Here is a 25842-nt window from a genome sequence, read left to right on the forward strand (position 1 = left end):
AAAGTTTTCAATAAAAACCTGAAATTTGATATCTAGGTTTTACAAAATAAGAGTTCTAAAACAACGACCATCAAAAGAAATTTTAAAAAGTAAATGTATTTAAAGTTATAGTAATAAAACGGGAGTTTTTATAGTGCACAGTAGTCAAACAGTTGGCTACAATTTTAGTTAACATGATTTAGTAATTTAACTGAAAGTTCATTTTTAGACAGGCAAAATCATCATTCTTCTCATTTTCAGATTTGACTTCATTTTGCTTTAAAATAATTTTTATCATGATCATTTTTAAGGCTTGTGGAGAAGACATATAAGCACATTCAGTTATTTCTTATTTGATGTTTTATACTTAGGAAAATTTGAATTCAGGACAATCCAGCAATATCAAAATTGGTTGTCTAATTAATAAAAGTAAGCAAACAGCATCACAGTCATTTATTTATCAGGTATGTATTTACTGCAGGTATGTATCTAAAGAAAATGTTCTCACGTTTTTTCAAACTCAGTGTCATTTCACTAAATTTCCACTTCAATAGCATTTACACATTTTATTCCCTTTTATATTCCAGAGGATCTTATGGAGATGGTTGTTAACATGTCATTCAATGCTTGGCTGTCATCTTTAAGAAGAGAAAAAACATATTAGATATAAGCCTATGTAAACAAAAGAAATTAAGGAAAAGGCAAGCAAATGTATGTTTGTTGGATTTTTTTTTTTTTTTTTTTTTTTTGTGATAATGGTTCTTGGCAATAAATCTTCTACTCCTGGAAAATCTGTTTATATCCCTTTCAAATGGTGGCATGTTTGTCAGGAAAATGCTTTTACAGGATGAGCAGCAGAGTTGAGTGTGTGTGTTGTGCTCATGAAAAACATGCTGAATCTTTTTTAACAATGCTAAGAAGCTTATTCTGCTTCTGACTCTTGTTTTGAGCCTCTGAAATCAGTACCTAATTAGCTGCGCCTATGAGCCTTACAGGTTGAGGACCCTGCAACAACAATTAGTTAGATAGTAGGGTCAAAGTGTGCAGAGATGCACAGCGCTCTGCTGATTGCTGCACCGATAGTGTAACAGCTTTGAATGGAGGCAGTATGATGGTGATGAAAAACAAGGCTTGTCATCATTTGAGGTATTGAAGAGAGATATTAAGATGAAAATCTGCAACCAGTGGCAGTCCCACATCTGCACAGTCCAGGACTGAACTCTATCCTCCAAGATGAAAGCACTTGCCCCCACAGAGCGGGGTTTATCGACTAGCTTCAGAAGCTCTAATTCTGGCTTCAACCCCATTAGATACTTGTACAATCAGCTAGGGTGCCAGTTGACCAACACAACCACATTGGCTGACTTGTAACAAATGCTGGCTGAAAATTGGGGTACCCCTTATTGGAGAGTGTGTGACCAATTTGGTGACCAGGAGGAAGAAGATGAGGAGATGGCAGGCTGTTGTGGCTGTATATGGTTCTCCTACATGGTACTGAGGTCCCTGTTTGTCAGATTAATTAACTGTTAAATTGCCAATATTTCTTGTTTCTTCAGAGTAAGTTGTTTGACATTGAGACATTGAGAGAAAAGATTTGTACCCTGCTTATATGTTGTGTCTTGTCGTGTCCTGCCTTTGCTTTTACTTTGAAATCCATCACCGGAAGTGATTGACTTCACCATGTGTAACTTGGGGTTCAGCTCGGGGGGGGGGCGGGGCTGGTCGGTACTCTCGGTCTCTCCGTCCGCAGCTCTCACATGCAGCTGGTAACAAAGACGAGACAACAGCAGAGGGGTGATGGGTGCGCAGACAACACGCCTGTTAGCGCAACAATAATGAACTGAACAGATTTTCATTGACTGGACGGATTTTCCTCCATTTTCACTACAGTTTTATCTTTCTTCAAGATGAGTTAAGTTCAACGTACATGAGTGTAGTTGCGCCTCGGACCTGTTCAACCCTGAGGCTTTACTTGCCAAACAAACTACACCTTGTTGGACTGGAAAGAGCAGAGACGCATGACTGAAGAAAAAGGTTTAGACATTTGTTAAATGCTGGTAAGTTTTTGTTTCTCTTTCTTCTGGATTTTAGAGTTTTAATGGTTATATTGTTTTTAATATTGTTAGTTTAGCGGGTGTTTGTTCAAGTGGCACCTGTTCCCTCCTGGAAAACCACAGAAATACTTGTAAAGATTAAACTTGATAACAGTGGCTGTTTCACTACAATGAACGTGCGTTTTACTTTCTTTTTTCGTTTTTAGTGTTACAGCAGAATTGGACGCTTAGAAGATATTAGAAACAACATTATTCTAGTTATTTAACGTGAGAAAATAGTAGTTACTAATGTATAGCAGGCAAGGCAAGCTGCAGGCTAGCTTTACTTTTCAAATGCTAATGCCCTTTATGTATTAATAAAAATGGAATAAAATAATAGCAAAACATACTTCCCACTAAATACAACCATGTCTGACAGCTTTTGATGTCTTAAATGATAGATTTCCTTACAGATCATTTTAATTAGATGTTAAGATGTGGATTTATATAAAAAAAATCACTTCTTACAGATTTAATTTCACCAACATTATATCAATATTTTTTACTGTATTCCCACCCTCTCTGTGTTTCCATTTTCCTTCCCGAGTCACCCTGTCCTCTTCCTGGCCAACGTGGAGCTTACACTCTCATTACATGTACTGGATGATGGTGGCCGTGCAGAGTAGCACTCTTAAGTCACCCCCTACCCATTTTGTATACACACGAGACCATTAGTCTTTAGAGCAGATGGCATACTGTACACACACATGCACACGCACACACGGGGAACTGTGTTAATGGTCACCCTCTTTAAGCATTATAGTGATTGTTCTCAAGCCAGTGTGATTTAAGGGGGTCACACCGTATCTGATATTGGATTTACCAGCACAAATAATATTGAGGGGATGAATGAATGACTGGCCCACTGACCCCAGCCTCGGTGTGTACAGGGTCCAGACAACTGGTTAACTTGAGGATGTAGCTATTGAGCTAACCAGGTCAGTTGAACTAAGGGAGACAAAAGAGGTGAAAGTTTTGTGGGATCAGCTTAAAAGAAAGTGAGGGGGGAGATGTAAGTGTCTCATTTTATCTTTAAGTGCACTAACACATAATCAGAATCTGTCTGGATGGCTGCTTTGTGAGAGAACACTCCCTCCTGTTTGGAGTATAATTGTAACTCATTGCACAGTGATAATTAACCTGGAAAGACTTGTTCTCACCAACACATACCCACTGCTGTAGCCTGAGATTTGTTTTATTCTGAAAAATATCTTAAAACAATTATAATCTTGTTATTATAATCAAATCTTTTATGGACAACTGTTTGTCCTTGCCACACTGAAATGTGACACCCAGTTTATTGAATGTATGAATCTCTTTCAAACTGGTCGGACTTGTTGGTGCACTTTGTTTTAACTCCTGGTTGCACTTTACTGACATTAGTTTTCAAGTCAAGAAGTTGTAGCAGATTTATGGCTGTGATGATTTTGTTTACCAGTGTTAGTCCCTATTAATACTGACAATACAATACAATTCTTTACAATACGACCTAACCCAGTGGTTCCCAACCTTTTTTTTTCCTTGGGGATCCTCTTTATGCATATACTAAAATGCCATCCTGGTTTCACCCTCTTCTGAAACCATGCTGGTTTTAGGCTTATAAAAGTAATTTTCTCACCATAAATAATGTATTCTGGTTGAGTCCTGTCCTTTGATAAAGCCAAAGTTAAATGAACATACAGCCTTACTTTTATTTATTAAAATAGGGACAATTTGTGAACATTAATCACAATGGCTCTAATGTGCGGACCCCAGGTTGGGAACCACTTCATTTTAATTTGACTTCAGACTGTAACCATGTACTATTATGAATGTTGTGAACAGCCCTTTGCTCAACTGTAGTTGCTGCTTTTTAAATAAATTAGTTATGATTTAAGATTGTTCAACAACAAATCTTCCTCAAGTCCTCATTTTTTCTTTTGTTTCTTTTTTGGTCCTATACATTTTGCAGTATAGTGCCATTTTTTAATATTATTTTTAAACTAAGTTGCAGAAAGAGGGAGCTATTAAATCTCCAAATACCAGCCCCTTGCTTTTAAAAACTGATGCAGTGCCTCCCTTAGAAATCAGATGAACACATGTCGATAATATAATCAGTACTTAATGTGCTTTTGACATTAATTACTTAAATGATCAGTTATTGTTGGTTAAAAACTCCCATCACACCCAGGGAGGATTTTCAGTAATCAGCAGTAAACTCAGTGTTTATGTTTTAGAAGCCGCAGCCAGCGAGTTACAATTATCACAATCAGTTATTTCATTCAATCAAAACATCTTCAACTCCAACATTCATCAAGTCATTTCAAGCTGCGTGTAATATTTTTCTGCAGATATTTGAGTGAACAAAAACAGCCAACAATGACATGGATTTCTCATCATTTTCCTTCTCTGCAGACTAACATTTTGATCATTTCATCTTGGATGTATTTGCTTTGTTTTAGTGGTTCACGTGATCTGTGTGAAATAATCCATGTTTGCAGCCGCGTGTTTAATGTATTCATCTAGGAGTCCTAAAAAGCAGAACAGTAACATTTAATTTCTGCATGACTCAGAGGATGACTAACCCTGGTTTAGTTTGGTATTCAGCTGTCACACGCACGTCAAAAAAAAACATATGTTGAGGAGAATCTGCAGCGTGGCCATTTGGTCACCAAGAGGGGAAGCTGAAATTTCCCTGTATTGTCATCATGTTTCTATTTATAGACATTTTTTATAGAGGGAAGTCTGGTTTGGCTGGTTCATTTGAATGAGTAGAGTGCTTCGAATATTGAAATGCCTCAGTATTTGACTTGAGGCGTTAAATCAGTTTAGGTTAACTGGAGTTATAAGTCAGTGCTTGACTTATAGCTGAATTTGAGGCTATTCAAACTGTCAGGACAGCAATGGAGAGGATGATGTAGCGGATAATACACTTTTATTGAGACACTTGTTAACTATTAACCTGGGGGCAGTAGGGCTCAGTGGGTAGAGTGGTCGTCTTGTAGCTTGGAGGGATGCCGATTCAATCCTCGGCATGTCGAGCTCATGTCGAAATGTCCCTGAGCAAGACACTAAACCCCAAATTGCTCCTTATGAGTTGTGGTTAGCACCTTACATGGCAGCTTCTGCCATCAGTGTGTGGATGGCAAAGTGCTATATAAATACAGACCATTTACCAACCTTACTGAGCGTGTGTATCACATGCAATTTTTTGCAAATATGCCACACACTGATTTACAGAGGTTTAAGCTGTATATACAAATATGAAAATAATCTCAACTCTGCCATATCTTTCTGTAACAAGGCTTCCTTCACTGACTCCTACCTTCTCTCAAATGTTATATAATAGCAGATCAACATCAGGTCATCAGCGTAATTGGATGCTGATGACAGCACGGCTGTGAAAGTAGTGAATGAATGAAAAAGAGCATGCTTTTCAGCTCTGAGTCATTAATAAATAACAGAGAAGTTGTACAAATATATGATGAAACTTTAGAATAGAAAAGCAAATTCTTTGCAGACAGCGGTGGATTTTGCTTGTGCTTACACAGCTGATTTTACTTTGTTTAAGATTCGGGAGTGGACTTCTTACTGTGCAAAGTTTATGTCTGATTAAGCCTTTCAAGTGGTGGATTTATAGCTCAGAGCTCAATTCAGACTCAGGATTACACTAGTTTGTAGAACTGAATTATGTTGCGTTCACATCCCTGTTGTAAAAGTTTATTATCAACTGCAAATGGATTCACTCATCTTTTCCTTTCTGTTTGCTCATCAGGTGATGATGACATCCTGACTTTGACCTTTGCCCTCAAGGACTTGCCTCTGATTGGCCGAGGTAGGGAGTAATTCACAATAAAAGGCAAGACACCCTCCAGCTACCATGTCTGTTCAGGAACAGCCCACATCTCCTTTACTCCCTAAGTCAGAGGTCAAGACCAAACCAGATATCCCTCCTAAACCATCAGTACAATCCATCTCCCCTCCTCCTTCAGACAGAGTCCACAGTCCTAGCCTCTCTGGAGAAAAGGTCAAGAATATAGTAAACAAGTTCAGCAAGTCCAGTGAACCTGGGAAACAGACAGCCAGTGGTAATGCAAAACGTACATCGAATCAAAAGTTCAAAAGGCCGCCTTCGATTAAGCCCAAACCACGCCGCCTCAGCCTTCAGCTTCAGACAGGGGCGGAGCCTGCGCCCCCGCTGCCCATGAAGAGGAGCCACTTCCTGAAGAAACAGAAGCAGAGCATGGGAGGAGAGGAGGGCGAAAGTTTGAGCTTAGAAGGAGGTCGATCAGGTACAGTGAGTCAGAGCTGACTCTGAAACTTCTTTTTAATATTTTTTCTAATAATTTCATGCATTTCTACTTTTGTTTTATTCACTATTAATTGAATAAAGTTGTATTTGTTCCATTAAAATGAATTGAAAATAAAATTTCTGACTGGAAAAGACAAACTCATCCATTTCCCAATTTTGTGGTTGTAACAAAAAACTGATTCAGATGTGCACCAACTTGAATGAGTTCCTGTCATGACCTATGCTCCAACTCCAACTCCTGCCAGCTGACAAAATGAACAAACTAATGCTGAAAACATTCAGACTAAACTTGTTAAACTTGATGAGATCAAGTCAGATAACATGAATTGTATTTCATTTTATTCTATGATTTTTAGTTCCTATATCTGACCAGCTCACACACAACCTGCAGCACAAAGGAAGCTGGTTCCCATTTAATATTCTCAGGACTGGGTGTAGTTTCACATCAGTTTCATCCTTGAACCTCAAAGAAAATCTAAAATTTCATAAGAGTGCGTCAGCACTGATTGGCTTTAGAGTTAGATGCACGATGCAGTTAGGGAGTTTTCAAACAGCCAGGTGTGGCATCATTGACCGTTCTGGTCCTGGCAGAATAAACAGGTCAGTCATCTGATCACCTGTGTGTGTTTTTGTGAAATAAAGGGAGAAAGTGGGTGGGTGCTCTCTACTTAGAGTGACAAATGTGAAAGTAGCGAGAGAGAGAGAGAGAGCTCTGTTTACATTCAGCTGGAGATGAAACACAAGTGTTGCCATACAAGTTTATTTCAGTCATAATAAAAATCTTGTGTAAGAGTTGATGTTCCAGTGATACAGAAAGGACAAAGAAATGTTAGTGCAGGAAGTAGTTTGATAAAACATTATGACACATTAACGATCCTACGTTGTCTTAGGAAACAGTTAACACTTAAACCTGTGGCTCATTGACATGTTTGCCAACTTGTGATCACCTTTTCCTCAAATCAACAAAAGAAGAACCCAAAGATAGGAAATTTGTGTCCCCTCCTTTATTGTACACACAATCACTTCCCTTGTTTTGGTTCCCTGTTTGAAACAGAAAGCTTTAATCAATGCCAGCTTTAACAGAAATATTCTCTTCACAAGTTCCTTTACTATTGTTAAAAATGCAAATGGATTAGTTCATGTAAAATGTCAAAATATGAAAACACATTTTTCCAGACTGCCACTCCGACTGACATTCGCATTGCAAGAGGCATTATGATGAGAAGAGGTCATCATTTTTTTTTCTTGTTGTATTGTTTTCCAGTTATGCTAGCTTACATTTACCTTCACCTATATTCACAAATCTCTCCTCACTCCAGTTCTTCCATTTCATTTTGCCAGTATTAGTTTTTTCCAGCTGCATTTCCCCCCTACCCATGAATATTTGAAGAAAGATCTTTGAGTCACGCTGTTTTAGCAAAATGATGAACCACTAACTTGACAGTCCACCGTAATAAGGAAAAAAATAGTTAACTTATATCCATTAGCAGGAGGAGAAATTATTAATTTTTTTCCATCCTCTGCAGGGAGATGGTTGAGAAGTTTGCAATAATTTACTTTCCTCTTTTATACAAATTATAAAACACTTTATTTCTTCTTTTTGGTGCAGCGCCTGATGGAAAGGAAGTGGAGGTTCATCTGATGGGAGGAGGTGAAGTGGAGGTGGAACATAGTTCAGACACTCCTCTCGGTCCCTGTTGTGACCCAGGCTGCAGCTGTGCGTGTCACCTTCAGCGGCCCGGCATGAAACTAATATGGGTCCCGTTGGACTGGGAAGAATGTGGGCAGGACGATGCAGGAGAGGAGGAGGACTCAGAGGAGGATGTGGAGATAGAGCAAGGAGGAGAAGGGGACAGTGAACAAGGGGACGAGGTGGACCAGACCTCTGTGGTTGATGAGAAACAGGTGTTGATTCAGGAAAAAGCAAAGTTCCAGCGTTCTTTGAATGTTTTGATTGCGGACAGTCACAGGAGGCTTTCTGACCCGGGCCCTCACTCCGTCATTACCTCCCTTGTTACCTCTCGCTGTCAGTCACCCCCTGTTCCTCCAAAACATGCTCAGTCGCCACATATCAACCATCCCTCCCAAAACGAAGATGAAAATATTTACGAGATTGCGCTTCCAGTGGCTGACCCCATTCCTAAAATAATCACACCTGTGGCTAAAGAGCTGCTGGACATTCCTCAAATCAAAGTGCGCAAACCACCCCGTCGCTCTAAACTTACCTACAGCATCTCAGACACCACATCCGACTTTCAGGACATCACAGAACCCATCTTAAGCCCAGACAATGTTCCGCCTGTTATCCCGCCGAGGATGCCCATGACTCAGGACAGCCGCAGCCTCACGCTAGGGCACTGGGGCGGCATTCCTCTCCCCCAACCCACACTGGAGGAGTGGCGCTCCTTGCTACCATCCTCTTCCACCAGCTCCACTGCCAGTGGGCTGAGCCCACAGCGAACCCACACAGCACCCCCAAGCAGCACCTTGGTGCCCCACAGACTCCCACCTCCACCACCAAAGACAGACCCCAGGAGGCTCAGCAGTGCCTCGGTGCAATCCCTTGGACAGATAAAAGGTTAGAGTTGAGCTTTAAATTTTCAATTTTTGGCTAAACTAAAAGCAATGCCACAATCTAATTTTTTTTTCTATGAATAGCAGAGGAAAATGGTGGAAATGAAGAAGACCACACAGAACTGTGAGTCATCACCCTTTTTAAATCTGGAAATAATCTATATATTTCTGTTTTTCATCTAATCACATAAAGAAACAAAAAATCCATATACCAATCCATTAAGTGACTGGTAATGTTTTTAGGGACATCAGGGGTTCAATAACTGTGTCAGTTTGTATTGGTTAACGTCCTTTATGTCTTAATCCATGCTTCTTGTTTCAGACCCCCAGACAGGAGGGACTCTCTCAGGAGGGAGAATTCATTTATCTTTGAATCCCGCCTTCGGGATGGTAAGGATGAGAACATTTTTGCTACCTAACAGGATGCAACAGCAGTGTGTTAACCATGCCAATGTATTGCAGATGATTAATATGAGCCACAAAACATAATTTAAACCACTACACCAGCTTTTTCACCTATGTAAATTACACATATACCCACCAGTCCTGTACAAGGTGCTTGTCTTTGGATTTGTCCTGCTGAGCAATGACATTTTAGAGTCTGTTAGGAAACTTGCAACCCTGCAATCAAAGCACAAACATGTATTGGCTACATGCTGCAGTGTTGAGGAATTTTTTGACGTGTTTCTGCTCAGAACCTCTGTACCAGACTTACCGCGCCACCGTCATCACGAAGGAGATCCGTCGGCAGACAGTTTGCCGCAACATCAGTAAAACCAGTGCAGACTATGCTATGGACTGGACAGCCCGTCGTAGCGGGACTGGAACAGCTACTTCAAATGGAGGACCCAGGGGCAGTCCTGTGCCCACAGTGGGCCAGAGCACCCTGTGGCAGGACCTGCCTACTGTACTGGAAAGTGGAGTACTGGAAAAGCTCACTTCTGAACAATGCAAGTACCAGGAGGTGAGGAAGAAGAGGCTAATGGACGGAGGAGGGTTCCATAAAAATAAATCAATAAAGCTAAAAGGAGAAATGGGAGATGCAGGATCAATTTTTAAATTACATCTTAAAGTGATAATGTGATGCTTTTAAATATGTGAAGGTCTATTCTGCCTTAATGTATAATTTACTGCTGTAATATAATATTAATTCACCCAATAATGAGCTCATGAAAGCTTTTACAGCTATGGTTTTAAACTTTCTTGATTTCTAAGAACCTTTCAATGAAAAAAAGTCCATTTAAGTACAGGAAGGGGTGGATTCTTGGCAAGACTTGACTGTGTTAGGTGTTATAGACATCGAAACTACAGCCAGGATTCTGTTGATTATTTCTGCCTCATTTATATCCAAAATGTGTGACATTGTTTACCTTCTCGCTGCCAGAGCATGTTTGAGGTTCTGACCTCTGAAGCCTCCTACCTCAGATCCCTACGCGTTCTGACCGAACACTTCCAAAACAGCCGGGAGCTGGAAGAAACAATGATCGTTAGAGACAAGAAAACTCTCTTCTCCAACATCCTGAGGGTGCGGGAGGTCAGCGAGAGGTGAGAGGTGGCACCAGAAAGGATAAAGAGAGAAAGAAAAAAGATTTGAGCTGCAACAGAAAATACTGGTGTAGCTGTTACAGAGGTTTTCAGTGAATCTTTTGCTGTTTAATGCTGCAGGTTCTTGAAAGACCTGGAGGACCGCATATTCAAGGACATAGTCTTCTCCGACATATGTGACATTATCCACTACCACGCCCAGCATAACTTCCCTGCCTACATTGACTACGTCCGCAACCAGATCTACCAGGAAAAGACCTACACTGCGCTCATGTGAGAAACAGCTGTCTGTTCTTGCTTCTTGAAAAAAAAAAAAAAAGCAGAGGCTGTGTTGCCATGATAAGATAGCTCTGTACAAACTGTAAGGAATGCAGGCCGGTTGGGTGTTAACTGTACTGACTTACAGGAATACATAGCATAACACTTCTGTCCGCCTTTCTGTGTGCGTTTTCAGGAAGAACAACGTGCAGTTTGCTGCAGTCATCACTCGCCTTCAGGAGTCGCCGCATTGCCAGCGGCTGCCCTTCATGTCCTTCTTGCTGCTGCCCTTTCAGAGAATAACTCGTATCAAAATGCTCATTGAGGTGAGGAGCGTCATATGGATACAAATCTTTGTGGCAAAGAAATCATCTGCTGAATTTTTCATTTTAACCCCGTCTCTAACTTCTCCCCATCAGCTCTGAATTTATCTAATATGACATGAGATACCTTTGGACTCAGCAGAGGGGTAAAAGTTAGGGATATAATTACTTTGAAGTTAAAACTAGTCCTAAGGCATTTGTCCATTGTGAAACTTCCACACATTTCATCACCATATTTAGCACATCATAAACCATAATACACAATAATAATATACAACTATAATAAATTCATTTTATTATTTGGAAGTACACACAGCGTCAATAATAATGAAATGATTAGCACGTGGGATTACTTTGGGCTTATATTTCAAATAGAAAATGTCAAATACTTACTAGCTTACATTCACTTATCAGCTAACATATAACAAAAATAAATTATTTTCATTTATTTCTATTAATAATTTGAGGGGGAACTATTAGAAATGCTAAAGTAATGAAAAGAGCGCTGGATGTCAGCTGATATTGATTTATTGTATTGCACATGGACAGGTCAATAATGAAACCACGCCGGGTCATTCTGGCATCGATGCAGCTTCGGTAGAGGACCCCTGCATTCACTGCAGCCATGTTCACGTTATAAAACAACACAACAGGCCGTCTTCTAGTTGCAGCTCAAGTTTACTGAATACTGTTGTCTAGTAACTTAACTGATAATTTCTCAACCTGCAGAGTCTTCCTCATTCCTGTGTTGGAGCACAGCTGAAGCCTGAAGCTTTTTCTACTTTCATTCTTCTCATTCTGTTCTTTGTTTTTATGTTTTCCGCTGTCTTAGTTTGTCTGTCTGATGGATTTTGATAGAATTTTCAGGAAATGCCAGAAATTAAATAAAGGAAGAGGTGATTACATTTTGGGGGTAATCTGGACCAGGAATCTTTTTTTAATGATTCTTTACTATTGAGAGATAGAGATAATTTTGCCTGCTTCTAACTCATCAGATGATGCCCAGAAAAAAAATAAATAAATAAAAAGATGACATTGTAGATGTTTTGATCCAACATTGTTTGACCCGGATCATGTTGTTATTCTGGATCTGTTGATCTAGAAGGTTCAAAATGTAAGGGTGTACTAGGTGGGCTTTTTTACTGGTGAGTGACCCTATTGCTTGGCGAAGGACTGCACTCCCTGAGGGCTTCTAGTTTGACATGTTTTCTTGCCCTCATCCAGACAGTATTAAAATAATGTATGTTAACCAGTTATATAACTGAGGAACTAAGGACCCTGAGAGCAAAGGATTGTGGGAAACTGCGATTCATTGCCTGGTTGGCCACCTACCTGAGCATAAGGTCTTATCAGTTACTCTGCTGATAACTACTTTGTGTTTTGTCAAACAAACAACCAAGACGTGATGTCATTTAATGTTTTTTTTTTTTTCCTAAAATCATTTTCTCATTATTTCACTTACTTTCACAATAATTTAACCCAAAAGACTGAGCATGGCATTATTGCTTCTGCAAGTTTTAGATGTTTGTCTTAAGTATTTGACGTTATGTCAGAGTTTATTGTGCAAAAATAAACCCTTATCTTTTACTTCTTATGGCCACTGAGAGGCAATAATCTGTGTACACCATGGTATTCAGCTGCAAGAAATGTCTCCATTGTGAAATAATCTTTCCTACTCTGGCTCATTAGTATTTTATGACCTATAAGCAAACACACCTTACCTTCACCTGATGACCTTTTTTTTGCATCTAGATGGAAAAAAGTGTTGCAGAAATAGAAAACTGTTGTCTGTCATTTCAGAATATCCTAAAAAGAACAAAAGAGGGGACAAACGAGGAGCAGGCAGCCTCTAAGGCTTTGGCTTCTGTGTCTAAGGTAAAAGCCCCTCACTCTTCACTGTCCTCTGTGCATACAAATCCATATAATTTGACTCTCTTTGTTCACATTATCTTCAGAAATTCAATGTCAGTTATTGTGCTTTTGAGAGATTTGGATGAATGAGTTTAATGGTGGCCGTGAGTCATTGAGGGTGGTATGACTGAGTCAGAGTTGATACTGATACTCCTGTTTGAAACATTTACAACTGAGAGGAATAGGAGTTTAAGCATCAAAGAGAAGGAATCTATTGATTTAGTCTTTTTCACTCTTAATCACATGCAGATCATTGACACGTGTAACACAGAGGTGGGGAGGATGAAACAGACGGAGGAGCTGATATATTTGTCCCAAACATTTGAGTTTGACAAGCTCAAGGTGAGCTCAAGCATAAAATAAATCTTTGCACAAATTATATTTGCAGACATTTTATTTAATGTCGTCTTTTTTTTTCTTCTTCTTCTGTCCTCATCAGGCTATCCCGATCATCTCCCAGAATAGATACCTGGAGAAGAAGGGAGAGCTCCAGGAAATGTCTAAAGGAGCAACGCTCTTTAACATGAGAGCAAAGTTTAATCCCATCTACTTCTTCCTTTTTAACGATCTGCTCATCATCGCTGCCAAAAAGGGGTTAGGCTTTATTGACTGGAAAAAATTTGCTTAGATCCATTAGAACAGAAAGTCTGAGTGACACCATTTACAGGAAAATGAGGATTGGAATCATTCTTATTTTGCTAAAAGAAGCTTATTAAGATGAGAGCCTTTATACCCTACACAATAAGCCACCTTTGTTTCTAATTGTTAAGACAGAAGCAAACAATAAAGAACTATGCACTCATGTATTTCACATTCAAAATCATGTTTTATAATTTGTCATCACCCTTCTCAACTACAACTCTTATTAAGTTTTAGGTGGGTAGGAGTTTGGTATTTGTATTTAAACCCCACATGAGATTGCAGCCGGTAGTATATGAAAACTCAAAAAACCCTCAAAACAAAAGCACGACTCTATGCATGTGTGTCATAACAGGCAAAACTTCCCCAACTATAACAGGAACTGGTACCAAATGAGTTTATGGGAATAGGAAAGAGAAATCTATGAACAGCTTACTCAGCTTTATGAAAGAAATGCATGGTTTTCTTATGAAATGACCTCAGTGTTTTTCCTTCGTTTCTGTGTATTTTGTCTTTAACAGTACGGAGCGGTTTGTGGTGCTCGACCACGCCCATCGCTCTTTGGTGCAGGTTGCACCTGCACCAAAGAGCGATGAAGGCGGGAGCAGCGGTATTCCACATGAGCACTGCTTTAACCTCATCCTGCTGGAAAACCATCAGGGACGCCAGATGGAACGGCTCTTCAAAGCTCCCTCCCAGTGAGTATTTACCCTTTGTCTGTGTGGGTACTTCCATCATTCACAACATCACAACCACCTGCCCAGTCATGTATTAGGCTCCAATGTCAAGCCAAAACCCCTCTAATGAATCTGCAGCAACTATTAAATAGGTGTTGCTAAATGAGAAAAGTTAGGGAAAAAATGTATTTCCATAAGAAGAGTTTTCCATCTACATAACTGTTTTGAGGATGAACTTTAAACTCAAGCATGCAATGAAAATCATGTGCCAGCAATGATGTGTCACAAATATAAGGCCCGGTTTTGTTGTGTATCTGAAACTTTTAATAAACAGGTCCGACATGCACAGATGGTTAGCAGCTTTCCCCAACCCCTCCAATCCAGACAGAGATGAAGATGAAGTGGTTTATGAAGACTGGGGTGAGGAGGAGAGCACGATGCACATCAGCAGATGCTTTGTGTTGTATACTGCTATATTGTTTATGGGTATGTGTGCATGTGTGTGTCAGACTGCCCTCAGGTGCAGTGTGTAGAGCAGTACGTCGCCCAGCAAGCAGATGAGCTCACCCTCGAGCCGACCGAGATCATCAACATCATCCGCAAAACCAATGAGGGTAAGTATGTGCAAAAATGGTCGTAAACCTTTCCCTTTTTTCATTTTTTTAGTTGACTTCCTTTCAGTACAGAATTTTTTTTTTTTTTTTTTTTTTTTTTAAATGGTCCAGTTTTCTGACATGATTTTGTATGACTGACATATTCCCTCCCTTGACTGTTTATATACCCCACCTCACTCCTCAACCCTCCAATTTAGCAGTTTATTGATTTTGTTTTAGCTTTCTTGCATGAACGACACAGAAACTTCCAATCTTCCCTTGTTTGTCCTCCTCCCTCTACCCCCCTCCCTTTTATTCCTCCCAGGCTGGTACGAAGGGAACCGGCTGTCCGACGGTCAGAAGGGATGGTTCCCCGTGGCAAACGTCATAGAGATCACCAACGAGCATGTGAGGAGAAGAAACCTCCGCGAGCGCTACAGGGTCATTCAGGCTGCAGGCCTGGTCACCAGCAACATGGTCCGCTCCATTCAGTAGGATCTGTGGTACCTGCTAAAAAGGACAATACGTGGAGACAAATGCTTGCTGCCTGGAACGATGGATAAAAGGACTATCATATGAACCATCACCAATACAGCAATACGATTGCATGCAGCTAAGTAGCTCAGAACCCAAAGCAGATCATGTACGTGGAAGGAATCCACCAAATGCACATGCCAATCAATCATCCTTTTCATTGTTTGAGCAGACTGAACAAACGCCACTCCCTCGAACAGGAGTTGAGTGTTACTGTGAACACATATGCTGTCACCGTCATCATATGAATGTTGTCTGATTCTTCTTCACTTAAAACAACCAGTGGAGTGGCACTCTGGTGGTCAGAATACAAAGTAGAAAGACTCTAGAAGATAACATGTTTTCAAAAAACAAGTCTCCATTCATTCAGTCTGGAAGTGGAACACAACTATCCACTCCTGTATCGATGCATGTAAAAAGGTATGCCGAGTTGCAGGTACTGCCATTATGAAAAAATGTCACTCTCTGCAGGTTGTGCTCATTGAAGACTATGGATACACTGGAAATGTACAATGTGTTTTAAATTATGAGACGAAGTTGTCTTATTCCAAACAGTGGTAGCACTTTTAATACACAAAATATCTTCTTACCTGATGGTTTAACATTTTTACTGAACTCTAACCCGGTAAATCTGAGGACCTGGGGGGCATATTTGCCTGCAGTCAGTCAAAAACAAAAAAAAAAAAAAAAAAAAAAAAAAAAAAACCCCCCAGTGACAGGTGCAAGAAAACTAAAGCTTTAAACAAAATGCTGAACTTGCAGTTTACATAATAATCAGGACAATAAAACAGTCCCTCAAAATACACAAACATTTCAAAGTAAACCCTCGGATTTTTGCACAATCACTGCAAGATCAAGTTAAAATATCACAGGCTAAAAAGCACATGCAACATCCCCCTCCAGAGCCGTAACCTCCTGTTCCTTTCATCTACCTTTTTATCTTTGAAATTAAGGACAGAAGATGGCCTGTGATGGATTGTTCTCAAGAACTGATGAACAGTAACCCACACTCGTGTCCTCAGGCCAAACGTCTCCACTGTCCCTGACATGGCTAAATTGGACAGCTAGTCGCATTTGAGAGAGTCACAAGTTACAGATCCTGATAAAGTCTCACTATCTTGTTGCATTTCAGTTTTTTGGCACAGCAGAGTATTGAGACCTGTTGTTTCCATTTTATATTGGTCTGGGGTTCTGAGAAAGTCACCCTGATCCTGGTTGAAGCCACTCAGGAGAGTGTTAGCTGCTTCTAGCTCTGACTCTGACCAACCTCTTCCTTGCTTGGGTGCTGCCTCAGTTGCAGAGGAGTCCTGAAGTGTGGGATCAGTGAGGAAAGGTGGTGGGTTAATAGCATTGGAGAGGTCTGGATGTGCAGCAGTGATTAGCTCGTGGTGTTGTAGCTCCTCCTGGTGGTGTAGTTTCAACAGGTTAGTAATGGCTTGGTCCTCTTCTTGCGTAAGCTGGATGATGGCCCGCCTTGATTGAACCTGAGGGTGTATTCTCCATGTAGGGCTTCCCAGGTCCCTAGTAGGGTATTGTCCAAGTAGAAATGGGTCTTGACGATTTGGTGCAGCCAGACAGGGTGACATGATGGGTTGAGGAGTGTTGAGCTGGAACTGGGAGAAACCAGAAACCTGAAGAGTAAAGACATTTGAATTTTGTCAAGTAAGAGGGTCCATCAATACTGGGCAAAAGTCTTGAACCACTCCTAATTTCTTCATATTGTGCCAACCAGACAAAATGGGTGCAGTGATTTATTTAAATGTGCAAACAAACGGTATACAAGGCAAAAACGGATCCTGTAAAATAAGTATCAAAGGCAATGTTTGGTATAACCAACCAGCCTTATTCTTCAACACAACCTGAACCCTCTTTGAGAAGCTCTTTTTTTTTTTTTTTTTTTTTTTAAGTCTTCAGGAATAGTTCTCCAGACTTCATGGTGGACTGTCCAAAGCTCATCTTTAAATGTTGAACTGCCTTTTGTTCTGTTGCCTGTGAAGACTTTACTGTCAAGTTTCCTCTAAGTTCTAATCACAAATTACACACCGAACTGAGATATACCAAGTTCTAAGTTTTGGTAACCATGTGCAAACTGTTTTTTTTTTTTTTAGCATATTTTCAAAGATGCAACTAAAGAGATGGGAATAAATAGCATATTTCTGCTATTAGCTTTGAGTGAAAAAGTTTCAAATTGGTTCTTTGCCAAGTTGTGTAAGCACAACATTCTTCATCCTTTAAGTGTCTTTTTCTGATTTAATTCACTCAAGTGCTAAGTGGCTTAAGAAACACACAAAATAAAAGTTCTCTGGAAATGGTCAAGGAGTGGACTTCGAGAAACCTAGAGGACTTTGCTCAAGACCACCTTTAAACCATTACAAGAAAGTCCGGCTCCTTGGGGAGCAATATATAAATAAAGGGTTTATAAAAACTTTTGCAGTGCTGCATTTACAATAAATTAAAAATTGTGTAGGCTAAATAAAATGTTAATCAGAGACGTAATAGGCAAGAACTGCTGTACTTGCTGCATATACACAAGGAATGCAATTTATCATTTTAACACATACAGCTGATACCGCATCCATCCAACTCTTTCAATTTTACTCTAACCCCCATGGTTTAGAGTCTTAGCTCTGTCTGACAGTACATAGCCAATCTAATTAAATATGCCCTGCTGTCTGATCCCCTCAATAAGCCCTGCACAAAGAGACCAGGCAAAGCAGGAATCACTTCACTATGTCAGCCTGTGTGCTGCACAAATTTAATCAACTTCAGACTATACTTCACAATATAAACACAGATGTAACTCCAAGACGCATTGCAGTCAGTCAAGATTGATTTAACGCTTGCTGACATTTCGAGTAACATCTGGATACGTTTCCATCCCATAATGAGCAAGTGGATGACTCCACTGCAGCTGGTTTTTGGATGTAGGTCTTACCGTCACCCCAGTCTGTATTTTAGGGATCCTCCTCCTGCAGCACCCTGTGGGGTCAATATAGAAGACCTCCGCAAGGATGATTGGGTGGGCTAAAGAGAAAAATAAGTCAAATGTAGTGTTTTATGACAGAAACCTTTTCGGAGACTAATATTTATGTAAAGTGATTCACCTGTTTGGCTGCCTCCTTGATAAGGTAAACATGGGGGCATGTACAGAGACATGGAGTGCTGCAAGGTCCTGTTAGAGAGGGGAGGCACGATTCTCTGCACACAAACAGCTAATTTAATCCTTCGCGTCGTGAAAATGAAGTTTCATACAAAATCCACTTACCAATGAAAGTCCTTCACTGTAATTCATCGTGGTTTCATGTAGCGCGGATAGTTGTGTCCGCCGGTGTTCTGTCGATCTGTGCTACCCTGTCAGTACTATGTCATAATTCAGTTTGGTGCGATCAATAGTTTAAACGACTCCACAGTTTAGACTGACTAGATATTGACATGAATACTCTATACACACACACACACACACACACACACACACACACAAAAAAAAAAAAAAAAAAAAAAAAAAAATTCACAACGCGAAAGTCTTAACACAGACGTGATGCCTTAGTGTAGCTATATGAACCCAAAGGCTACCTAATATATTTATGAAGGGAGGACGAGCCAGTGTACTACACTGTCGGATCATACGTAGCACATTTTTATCTACACTAAACTAGTGTAGGTAGCCTAAATTATTCCATAAATTTGACACTTTACAGTAACCTATATTTGGGCAGGTAGGATGCCTCGACAGTAAATTAACGTTTCGTGAATTAAAAAGGTTTTCACAATAAAACGTTAATTAGGCCTACACTTTCTATGAAAATACATATGAAATTTTAGTTTGTCACGAGGTAAAACTGACGAAAGCCACATAAGTACATTTAAAAACACGGACTTTAGTATAGCTAGATTTCATAATCCTGCACATTGAAATGCAGTTTTCGTGATGTGCGCATACGTAGAAAGGTACGACATTCCATGGGTAGAATAAAATGCTAGAACACCTACGCACGTGGGGGTGAGTCCGTGGCAAATAGCTACAACTGTTGACCTCAAGGAGTTCGTTGAACACGTTGCCCCCAGTTTCCTAAATTGCGTCAAGGTTTTAAAACAGAAAATACCATTTAACCGCTTCCACCCACACAGAAAACACCACAACTGGTAGGTAGTAATATATAGTGAGTTGTTGTAAAATGCCTCATGCTACATTGCACACATACCGGTACTTTTAAGTGAACCAGAGTTCTGTTCCAATATTTGGATTGGATTGGCAATCGTTATTTTCCATCTTAAAAAAAATGAAAACAGCATGCTTTGAAGAGCAATTTAAACTGGCATCTCCCATGTAACCTGTGTCAAGTAATTTATACACCCATGCACACATTTACAGACAAAGTGATTTAAAAACAAATCTTTAATAAAGTCTGACTTAACTAAAAATTAATGGCCTTCAACACACAAAACAAAACTCACATTTAAGAGTTTACATGGTTACTTTTCTTATAAGCACCAGCAAGATTATGGGACTTAAAAGCTTTGATGTAGTGAGCAGTTGTGTGGAAGGCAGGCAGGTATTTGATGGACATTTTGGTTTTCTGGGAAACAACTGTGGTATGATCTGCTGTGGAGTGCAACAGACCCATTAGTGATGCATTCAAATTTCAGTGATTTAGAGTGCTAGTCATTTCCAGCTTCCAAAGTACCTGCTGTGGGCTGCTTGGTATATGCAATTCTGCCAAAACCTTCTGCTTCAGATTCAAAGCTGTACACCGAGAACAGGCGGTGGAGGCTAGCCAGAGGATACGCACACTGCACAGTCGCCCTTCAAGACAACAGGGTTCAACATCTCACTGCAAGTACGAATGATGGAGGAGGATAGTGAAGTGAAGTACATACCCTTCAGTAGCAGTATCAGCATCAAGGTTGTTCATATTGAGGTTGTAGAAAATCTTGTTGCGATAGGTCACATTTCCCCTCGTCAGCTGGGGAAGAGGTGCAGAGGAAAGTCAGTGAGGCCAATTTGTCCCCTTATGCTAGCGCGGCATCTGCATTGTTCTCATGGGGGGGGGGGTACGTGTTTGTTGTAGTTTCCTCTCATAATCTGAAGGTGGCACAAGTGTTTTAAAATAATTGAGTCCAGTATGGTTGAGTCTTTGGCTTGTGGAAGAAAATTAAATCACCCTCAGCTTGATCCACTGGATATCATTTTTTAAAAAAAAAAAAAAAAAAAAAAAAAAAAAAAAAAAAAAAAACTATAGTTACCATGTAAAATTTAGATATCCAGTAACATATGATCCAAAACTGACCAATCACAAGGGAGTACCTCCACCTAACAGTCTGCATAGCAGGAGTGCAAGAAGTGAGAGTCAACCCTCTGTGGAGCTATGCCGAGCCTACGGCTGTTATACAGATGCTACGCAAGCATAAATCTTCCTATATGGTCATGTAGCTACTGTACCAGCACTACCTTGACTGCTGAGTCACAGCTGTTGAGTGGGAAGGAAAAGAGCACCCTGGTGCCATCTGCTTCTCTGGGTCCACAGTGCTCATTAGTGAGGTGGGTTCTTGCTGGGATCTCCCCACTGGGCAGGACTGCAGACAGGTCAGCCACCACAGTCATCCAGCCATCAGTGGAACACACTGCAGGAGGAGGAGAGGAAGTAGCATGAGCTGCAACTACATGCAGACCTCCACCTGCTGTGGCACCACCACCACAAGACGCACTTACAGACGAGCCCTGTGGAATTGAAGCGACACGTCTTGACAGTGGAAGTCTGGACCTTGGATGTGTTGCGATCCCTCACAAGGACCTCAAATGTGCCAAGAAATCCAGTTACAGTAATATTCTGCAGGGGAAAAGTATGCAGTCATTGCAGGACCCCAAGACACAACTGATGCTGCTAGTGACCCGCCTGCCCTACTGACCCTGTATTCATAGCCCAGAGTGAAAAGTGGCACATCGAGCAGTAGACTCTGGCTATCATTGGTCATTGTGTAGCCCCGCTTGGCGGCCAGCTCTGGCGTCAGCACGTTGGAGCCAATGGTGAGCTCCCACAGGGAGAGAGATGGCAGGTGATCCAGCTTGAAGCTGATCCCAGATTCCGTACAGACGGCAGCAAGGACTGGAGGAGCTGTCAAACACAGGGTCAACATTAACTGCAGAACCAGGACAGACCTTGGACCCTGAAACTTGGAGGCTTCAGACTTACAAATGTTGACTGATGCCATTACTGATGCCTTGTGGTAATACGGGTCATTTCCAGGAATAGTCAGCATGAAGTTCACATCCAGCTTGTGCAGCATGGTTGCGTTCTCTCTAGAAAACTAAGAACACATCATCTCATTGTGGGAGCCAGCATTGCATTTGGAGATGCCATCATGCTAAAGGATACGGAGACTGTTACCTGCTGCGTTACAACAGAGTCGTTGAGAGGCACCGTCATAGTGTAGCTGTGGGTGCTGTTGGGATAGAAGACCTTCGTGATGGAGTAGCTGCTGTCATTGGTGAAGGGCACTGCAAATTCTTGCTCGTTCAGCCGCACAGAAGTCAGCTCAACATCTTCAGGGACATTTCCCAGGAAGATCACAAACAGCCCTTCTTCCAGGATAGCCAGCTCCTCGGTGACCAGATGACAGGGCAGGAGGGGAGTGATCAGGATACGGTGATACAGGACCACAGTCTCCAGATAATCCTCATCCACTGCGATTTGCCTCATGTACAGATGGAACAGGTAGAACTCGAAGATGCTGCCATTCACAAGGCTCTGAAACAGACGTGCAGGGGTATGAAAATACTTGCAGCTTCATGACCCAGCAGCATGTATGCATCCTTACCTTCCTGTACCCTCCCTCAGCATTAGTGGGGATGCTGATGTGGACTGTGGTGGTGTTCTTTTCCATGACACCCATCTGCTCTGCAACAGCCTGCTCCACAAGGTCCCCATTGAGGCCAACACTGATCTGTGTGCCATTCAGACTGGGATACAGACCATCTGGAGCCTTCCATACCATGTAGCTACCATCATATGATCCCTCATCTGTTTAGAAGATGAAGCTGCCTGGTCATAACTAGAGCAAGTCAGCCAATGCAAGGCAAAGACAGCAGTACCTACTTGTGGAGCATGCAGCCACCAGGTCCACCAAGAAGACCACCCAGCTTTTCCTGGAGAACAGAGTTGCATGGACCACCTCTACTGCGACGCCATTCACCTGCAGAGAGAGTCTGCATAAACCCTGCCCTGGATCAGCACTGTGCTTACAGCTTTCTTCAGTGGTTTACCTCAGTGCTGCACGAGTCAGGTTGTCCATACGGTGTACGAAACACAATCCGCCCATAGCTCAGGTCAAACATGTAGCCCTGCTTACGAGCTTCAGAGAGGTTCATGGGTGGCATCACCTCATCTGCTTTTTGAAGTGTCACCTGCCACTCTGAAGTGGATGACCAGTAGGCCTGGAAGAGGAGTTCACAACCCTTCAAGTGGTTTGCCTTCATGAAGTGAAAATTCAGTGGTCATTTTGACACGTACAGGTCCAAGAGCATTCCAGTCGTCACTCATCTCAGAAGAACAGGTAAGATCACTCCTCAGAGACACCTGCAATCAAGTCAGTAGTGAGACACCTGGATCTGCTCTATAAGTAAAATACCAGAAGAATATGAACTCACCTCCATGTAGTTGACCTCACAAACAACCTCCCTGGATGAGAAAGGGACAGAGGGAGAACAGGTCTGGTTCAGTGCATAGATGACCTCCTCTTCTTCCTCGTTTGTGATCAGGTTGAATCTGAACATGAATGCATCATCCTGAAACATTGGACAAATGAGGGGTGGGTGGGACTGCTTCATTAACCATGCTGCAAAAAGCTTTTTTCACCAGATTGGACGTACATTCTGGTCCGTGTGACAACTGAAGTATGAAGCTCTGAGCTCTACAAGGCCCAGGAAAGGGAAAATGCTGAGGGTGTAGCCACATTCTGCTGCATAGTCCTCAGTGATGGCGTAGGCACCTATTCTGTCTGTAAGAGATCTCTGCATTAGGTCAACAGCTCAACATTTACATGAAGTTCCTATTAAAATGAAGAGCGCTCACTAGTTCAGTTTCAGATCTAGTTTTGTGGAGAAACTCACCAACAGCTTCAAAGCGAACATCTTCTCCAGTGACGGCAAGATCAACAGCCATCATGAAATAACGGTCATTACAATCCACTTGCAAGACTCCTGTAGGGACAGACATGTTTTAGATACAAATCACGTGCCAGGTATTGCAACTCCATAAATGAACATCCACCAACCATCCACGAGGGGGTCACAACTTGCAGTTGACCATGCAGACAGCAGTAAAGCCACACTGCAACACAGAGACATGTGTGGTGAAACATTTCAGTCCAAGTGCAAAGTTCTGTCCTGTAAAGCTTTACCAAAACAAGTTACCTGATGCTGAACCTCAAAGCCATGGCTGCGGATGTGTTAGTAGTGTCTAAAGCTAGCTTAGCTGCTAGCAAACTACACTTACTGACCAACACAAGCTTAAGAAAACCACCTATCCCCAACCAAACACACACTGTGCAGGACTTTCTTACACAGCAGATTTTATGGTCCCATTTCCTCACCAACCAACCAACCAGCAGATGCATCCACATGTGCAGCTCGTTAAGTCATGGTGATTTGTGACTAGATTGATTGATGTTTGTCTAGGTTGATGTGTGAGTTATGAGGTGTCAAACTAATCTCTCCTTTCATTTCTGATTTTAAATCATCAGTTCTTTTTCTGGTTAGTCCCACTAACCTGAGATACAAAGGAAGGAAGGGTGGAAAGACACAAAGACTGACCTAATCATTTATATTTGTAGAGAGGATACAAAAGACCCTGAGCAGCAGATTGCAGAGGCTGCTTTTTTAGTATCATACAGTAAAGTAGATGCAATGTAGCTGGATCCTATTTTGTTCTCATAGGGATCGAGCTCCACAGTACTGGCCTTTTTAACCAATTTGTCCAGACGTCTACAGTCTTTGTTTGTAGTGAAGCTCCCCCAGCAGACAACAGCATAGAACAGCACAGTTGCAATGACAGTGTGATAGCATCTGCAGCATGTCACTGCAGACATTGAAGGACCTGAGTCGCCTGAGGTAGAAAAGGCAACAACCCTCAGGTATTTTTAGTTCTGCACAGTCTCTATTTCCTCCCCATCAATGCAGGCTGGCTGGCTAGTTATTTTAGATCTCCTTACTCTTACTGGTAATCTGTGCTCTGGAAATCTGTACTGGTAGTTTGTTCCAAAAATCCACGAAGGCCCCAAGAATTCAGGAACAGCTGCTGACGACCCCGCCAGGCACCGGCCCACCCAAAGATAGACAGAGTGCAGAACCATGGCCCTGATCACTGGTCTAGGTGATCCAAGAGTGAAGCAAAACAGGAGTGAAAAAAGGAGTAATGCATAGGTTAAGATTGTGAATGGATAAATGAAGTATTATAAATCTATCTTCTGGATCTAAAACTGTGCTGTTTAAATTTACTTCTCTATCTAAAAGGATGGCTACACCTCTCTGTCTGGAGTTATAACAGCCTGAGAACATGTGAGGAAACTGAGCCATTCTGAGTACATGTGCTGATGTTTTAGCCAAATGTGTCTCTTATAATAAAACAATGTTTGCCTGTAGATTTTTCTACTAAAGATTCCCTGGAACCAGCTCCATATACATTCCAGGTGACAAACCTTAGTGCTCATGCTTCAGTTATTGGGGGTTGGTGTGTGTGTACATGCGCATGTATGTAAACTTTGCTGAGTGATGTGGATGTTACATAAAAAAAACTAGAAGTGCAACAAGTTGGGGTGAAGTGAAAAGGGAAATCCCATTAAACCTTTGTGGGATTAACAAAGTTTTATCTTATCTTATCTTATCTTATCTTATCTTATCTTATCTTATCTTATCTTATCTTATCTTATCTTACAAATCTAATCACCATCCTGTAACCTCTGTGTTTGAGACTGGCAGCGATGTTAGTATTCCCATTTAACAAAAGTAAAATAGCGAACAAAATGGATATTTATCACTAACAGTGAGAAAACAGAAATAATTCAAACCGATCACCTGGCGCCGGTTGTTCAAAAAAGTTTTATCCAGATAAAAGCTATCCGGATTTGGGTAATCCCATTTTTCAGGACAGCGGATCATGTGATCCGGCTTACTTTTAACCCAGTTGTTAAAAGAAAAATAGGATTGGATCACCCTTATCTAAAATCCTGTTTTTCAGGATCACCAAATCCGGATTTCCAGTATGTAGATCAGTGTGCGCTGCCGGCCACGTGAAGAACAGGTAGAAGAGACGGTTTGCATGCCATAACTATTTAAAAGTGGAACCACCGGGAGCATGTAACATAATACGTGCATGCATTGTCCTACATAACATTGCGACCAGGTGGACTGTCCCTCTTTCTGACAATGTT

At 41.2% G+C, this 25842-nt stretch overlaps 2 protein-coding genes across 3 annotated transcripts; one reads left to right on the forward strand and one right to left on the reverse strand.

Moving 5' to 3' along the window:
* The first annotated feature begins 1726 nt into the window (after window positions 1–1726).
* On the forward strand, window positions 1727–18871 carry arhgef15b (Rho guanine nucleotide exchange factor 15b). Of its 2 annotated transcripts, none has more exons than XM_041986451.1 (16): window positions 1727–2036; window positions 5827–6343; window positions 7973–8941; window positions 9022–9061; window positions 9260–9327; window positions 9633–9901; window positions 10322–10482; window positions 10603–10755; window positions 10937–11066; window positions 12864–12938; window positions 13224–13316; window positions 13414–13568; window positions 14135–14311; window positions 14625–14710; window positions 14800–14904; window positions 15209–18871. In XM_041986451.1, the coding sequence occupies exons 2-16, from the start codon at window positions 5932–5934 to the stop codon at window positions 15376–15378; spliced, it is 3063 nt and encodes a 1020-aa protein (XP_041842385.1). In that variant the 5' UTR covers window positions 1727–2036; window positions 5827–5931; the 3' UTR covers window positions 15379–18871. The 2 variants fall into 2 exon arrangements, with proteins under 2 accessions (XP_041842385.1, XP_041842386.1); XM_041986452.1 differs by having other exon boundaries at window positions 9025–9061.
* On the reverse strand, window positions 16969–23978 carry LOC121640650. Its single transcript, XM_041986453.1, has 20 exons — window positions 23828–23978; window positions 23689–23744; window positions 23525–23614; window positions 23285–23412; window positions 23063–23200; window positions 22926–22991; window positions 22679–22849; window positions 22512–22608; window positions 22234–22436; window positions 21804–22163; window positions 21609–21723; window positions 21325–21530; window positions 21128–21245; window positions 20867–21039; window positions 20296–20381; window positions 20103–20221; window positions 19873–20020; window positions 18522–18615; window positions 18353–18441; window positions 16969–17048 (listed from the first exon to the last, which is right to left on the reverse strand). Exons 1-17 carry the CDS (start codon window positions 23848–23850, stop codon window positions 19875–19877), a joined length of 2295 nt encoding a protein of 764 aa, XP_041842387.1. The 5' UTR covers window positions 23851–23978; the 3' UTR covers window positions 16969–17048; window positions 18353–18441; window positions 18522–18615; window positions 19873–19874.
* Window positions 23979–25842: the final 1864 nt, after the last annotated feature.

The sequence above is a fragment of the Melanotaenia boesemani genome, chromosome 5, assembly GCF_017639745.1.
Source record: "Melanotaenia boesemani isolate fMelBoe1 chromosome 5, fMelBoe1.pri, whole genome shotgun sequence".
Classification (NCBI taxonomy): Eukaryota; Metazoa; Chordata; class Actinopteri; order Atheriniformes; family Melanotaeniidae; genus Melanotaenia; species Melanotaenia boesemani.

Coding starts and splice junctions, on each gene's coding strand:
- arhgef15b (XM_041986451.1), top strand. CDS start 5,932: ATGTCTGTTCAGGAACAGCCCACATCTCCTTTACTCCCTAAGTCAGAG. Junction 9,328..9,632: donor TGAATCCCGCCTTCGGGATG/GTAAGGATGAGA, acceptor GTTTCTGCTCAG/AACCTCTGTACCAGACTTAC. Junction 10,483..10,602: donor GTGCGGGAGGTCAGCGAGAG/GTGAGAGGTGGC, acceptor TTAATGCTGCAG/GTTCTTGAAAGACCTGGAGG.
- LOC121640650 (XM_041986453.1), bottom strand. CDS start 23,850: ATGGCTTTGAGGTTCAGCATCAG. Junction 23,615..23,688: donor TTGTGACCCCCTCGTGGATG/GTTGGTGGATGT, acceptor CTGTCCCTACAG/GAGTCTTGCAAGTGGATTGT. Junction 22,164..22,233: donor CTGAGGGAGGGTACAGGAAG/GTAAGGATGCAT, acceptor CGTCTGTTTCAG/AGCCTTGTGAATGGCAGCAT.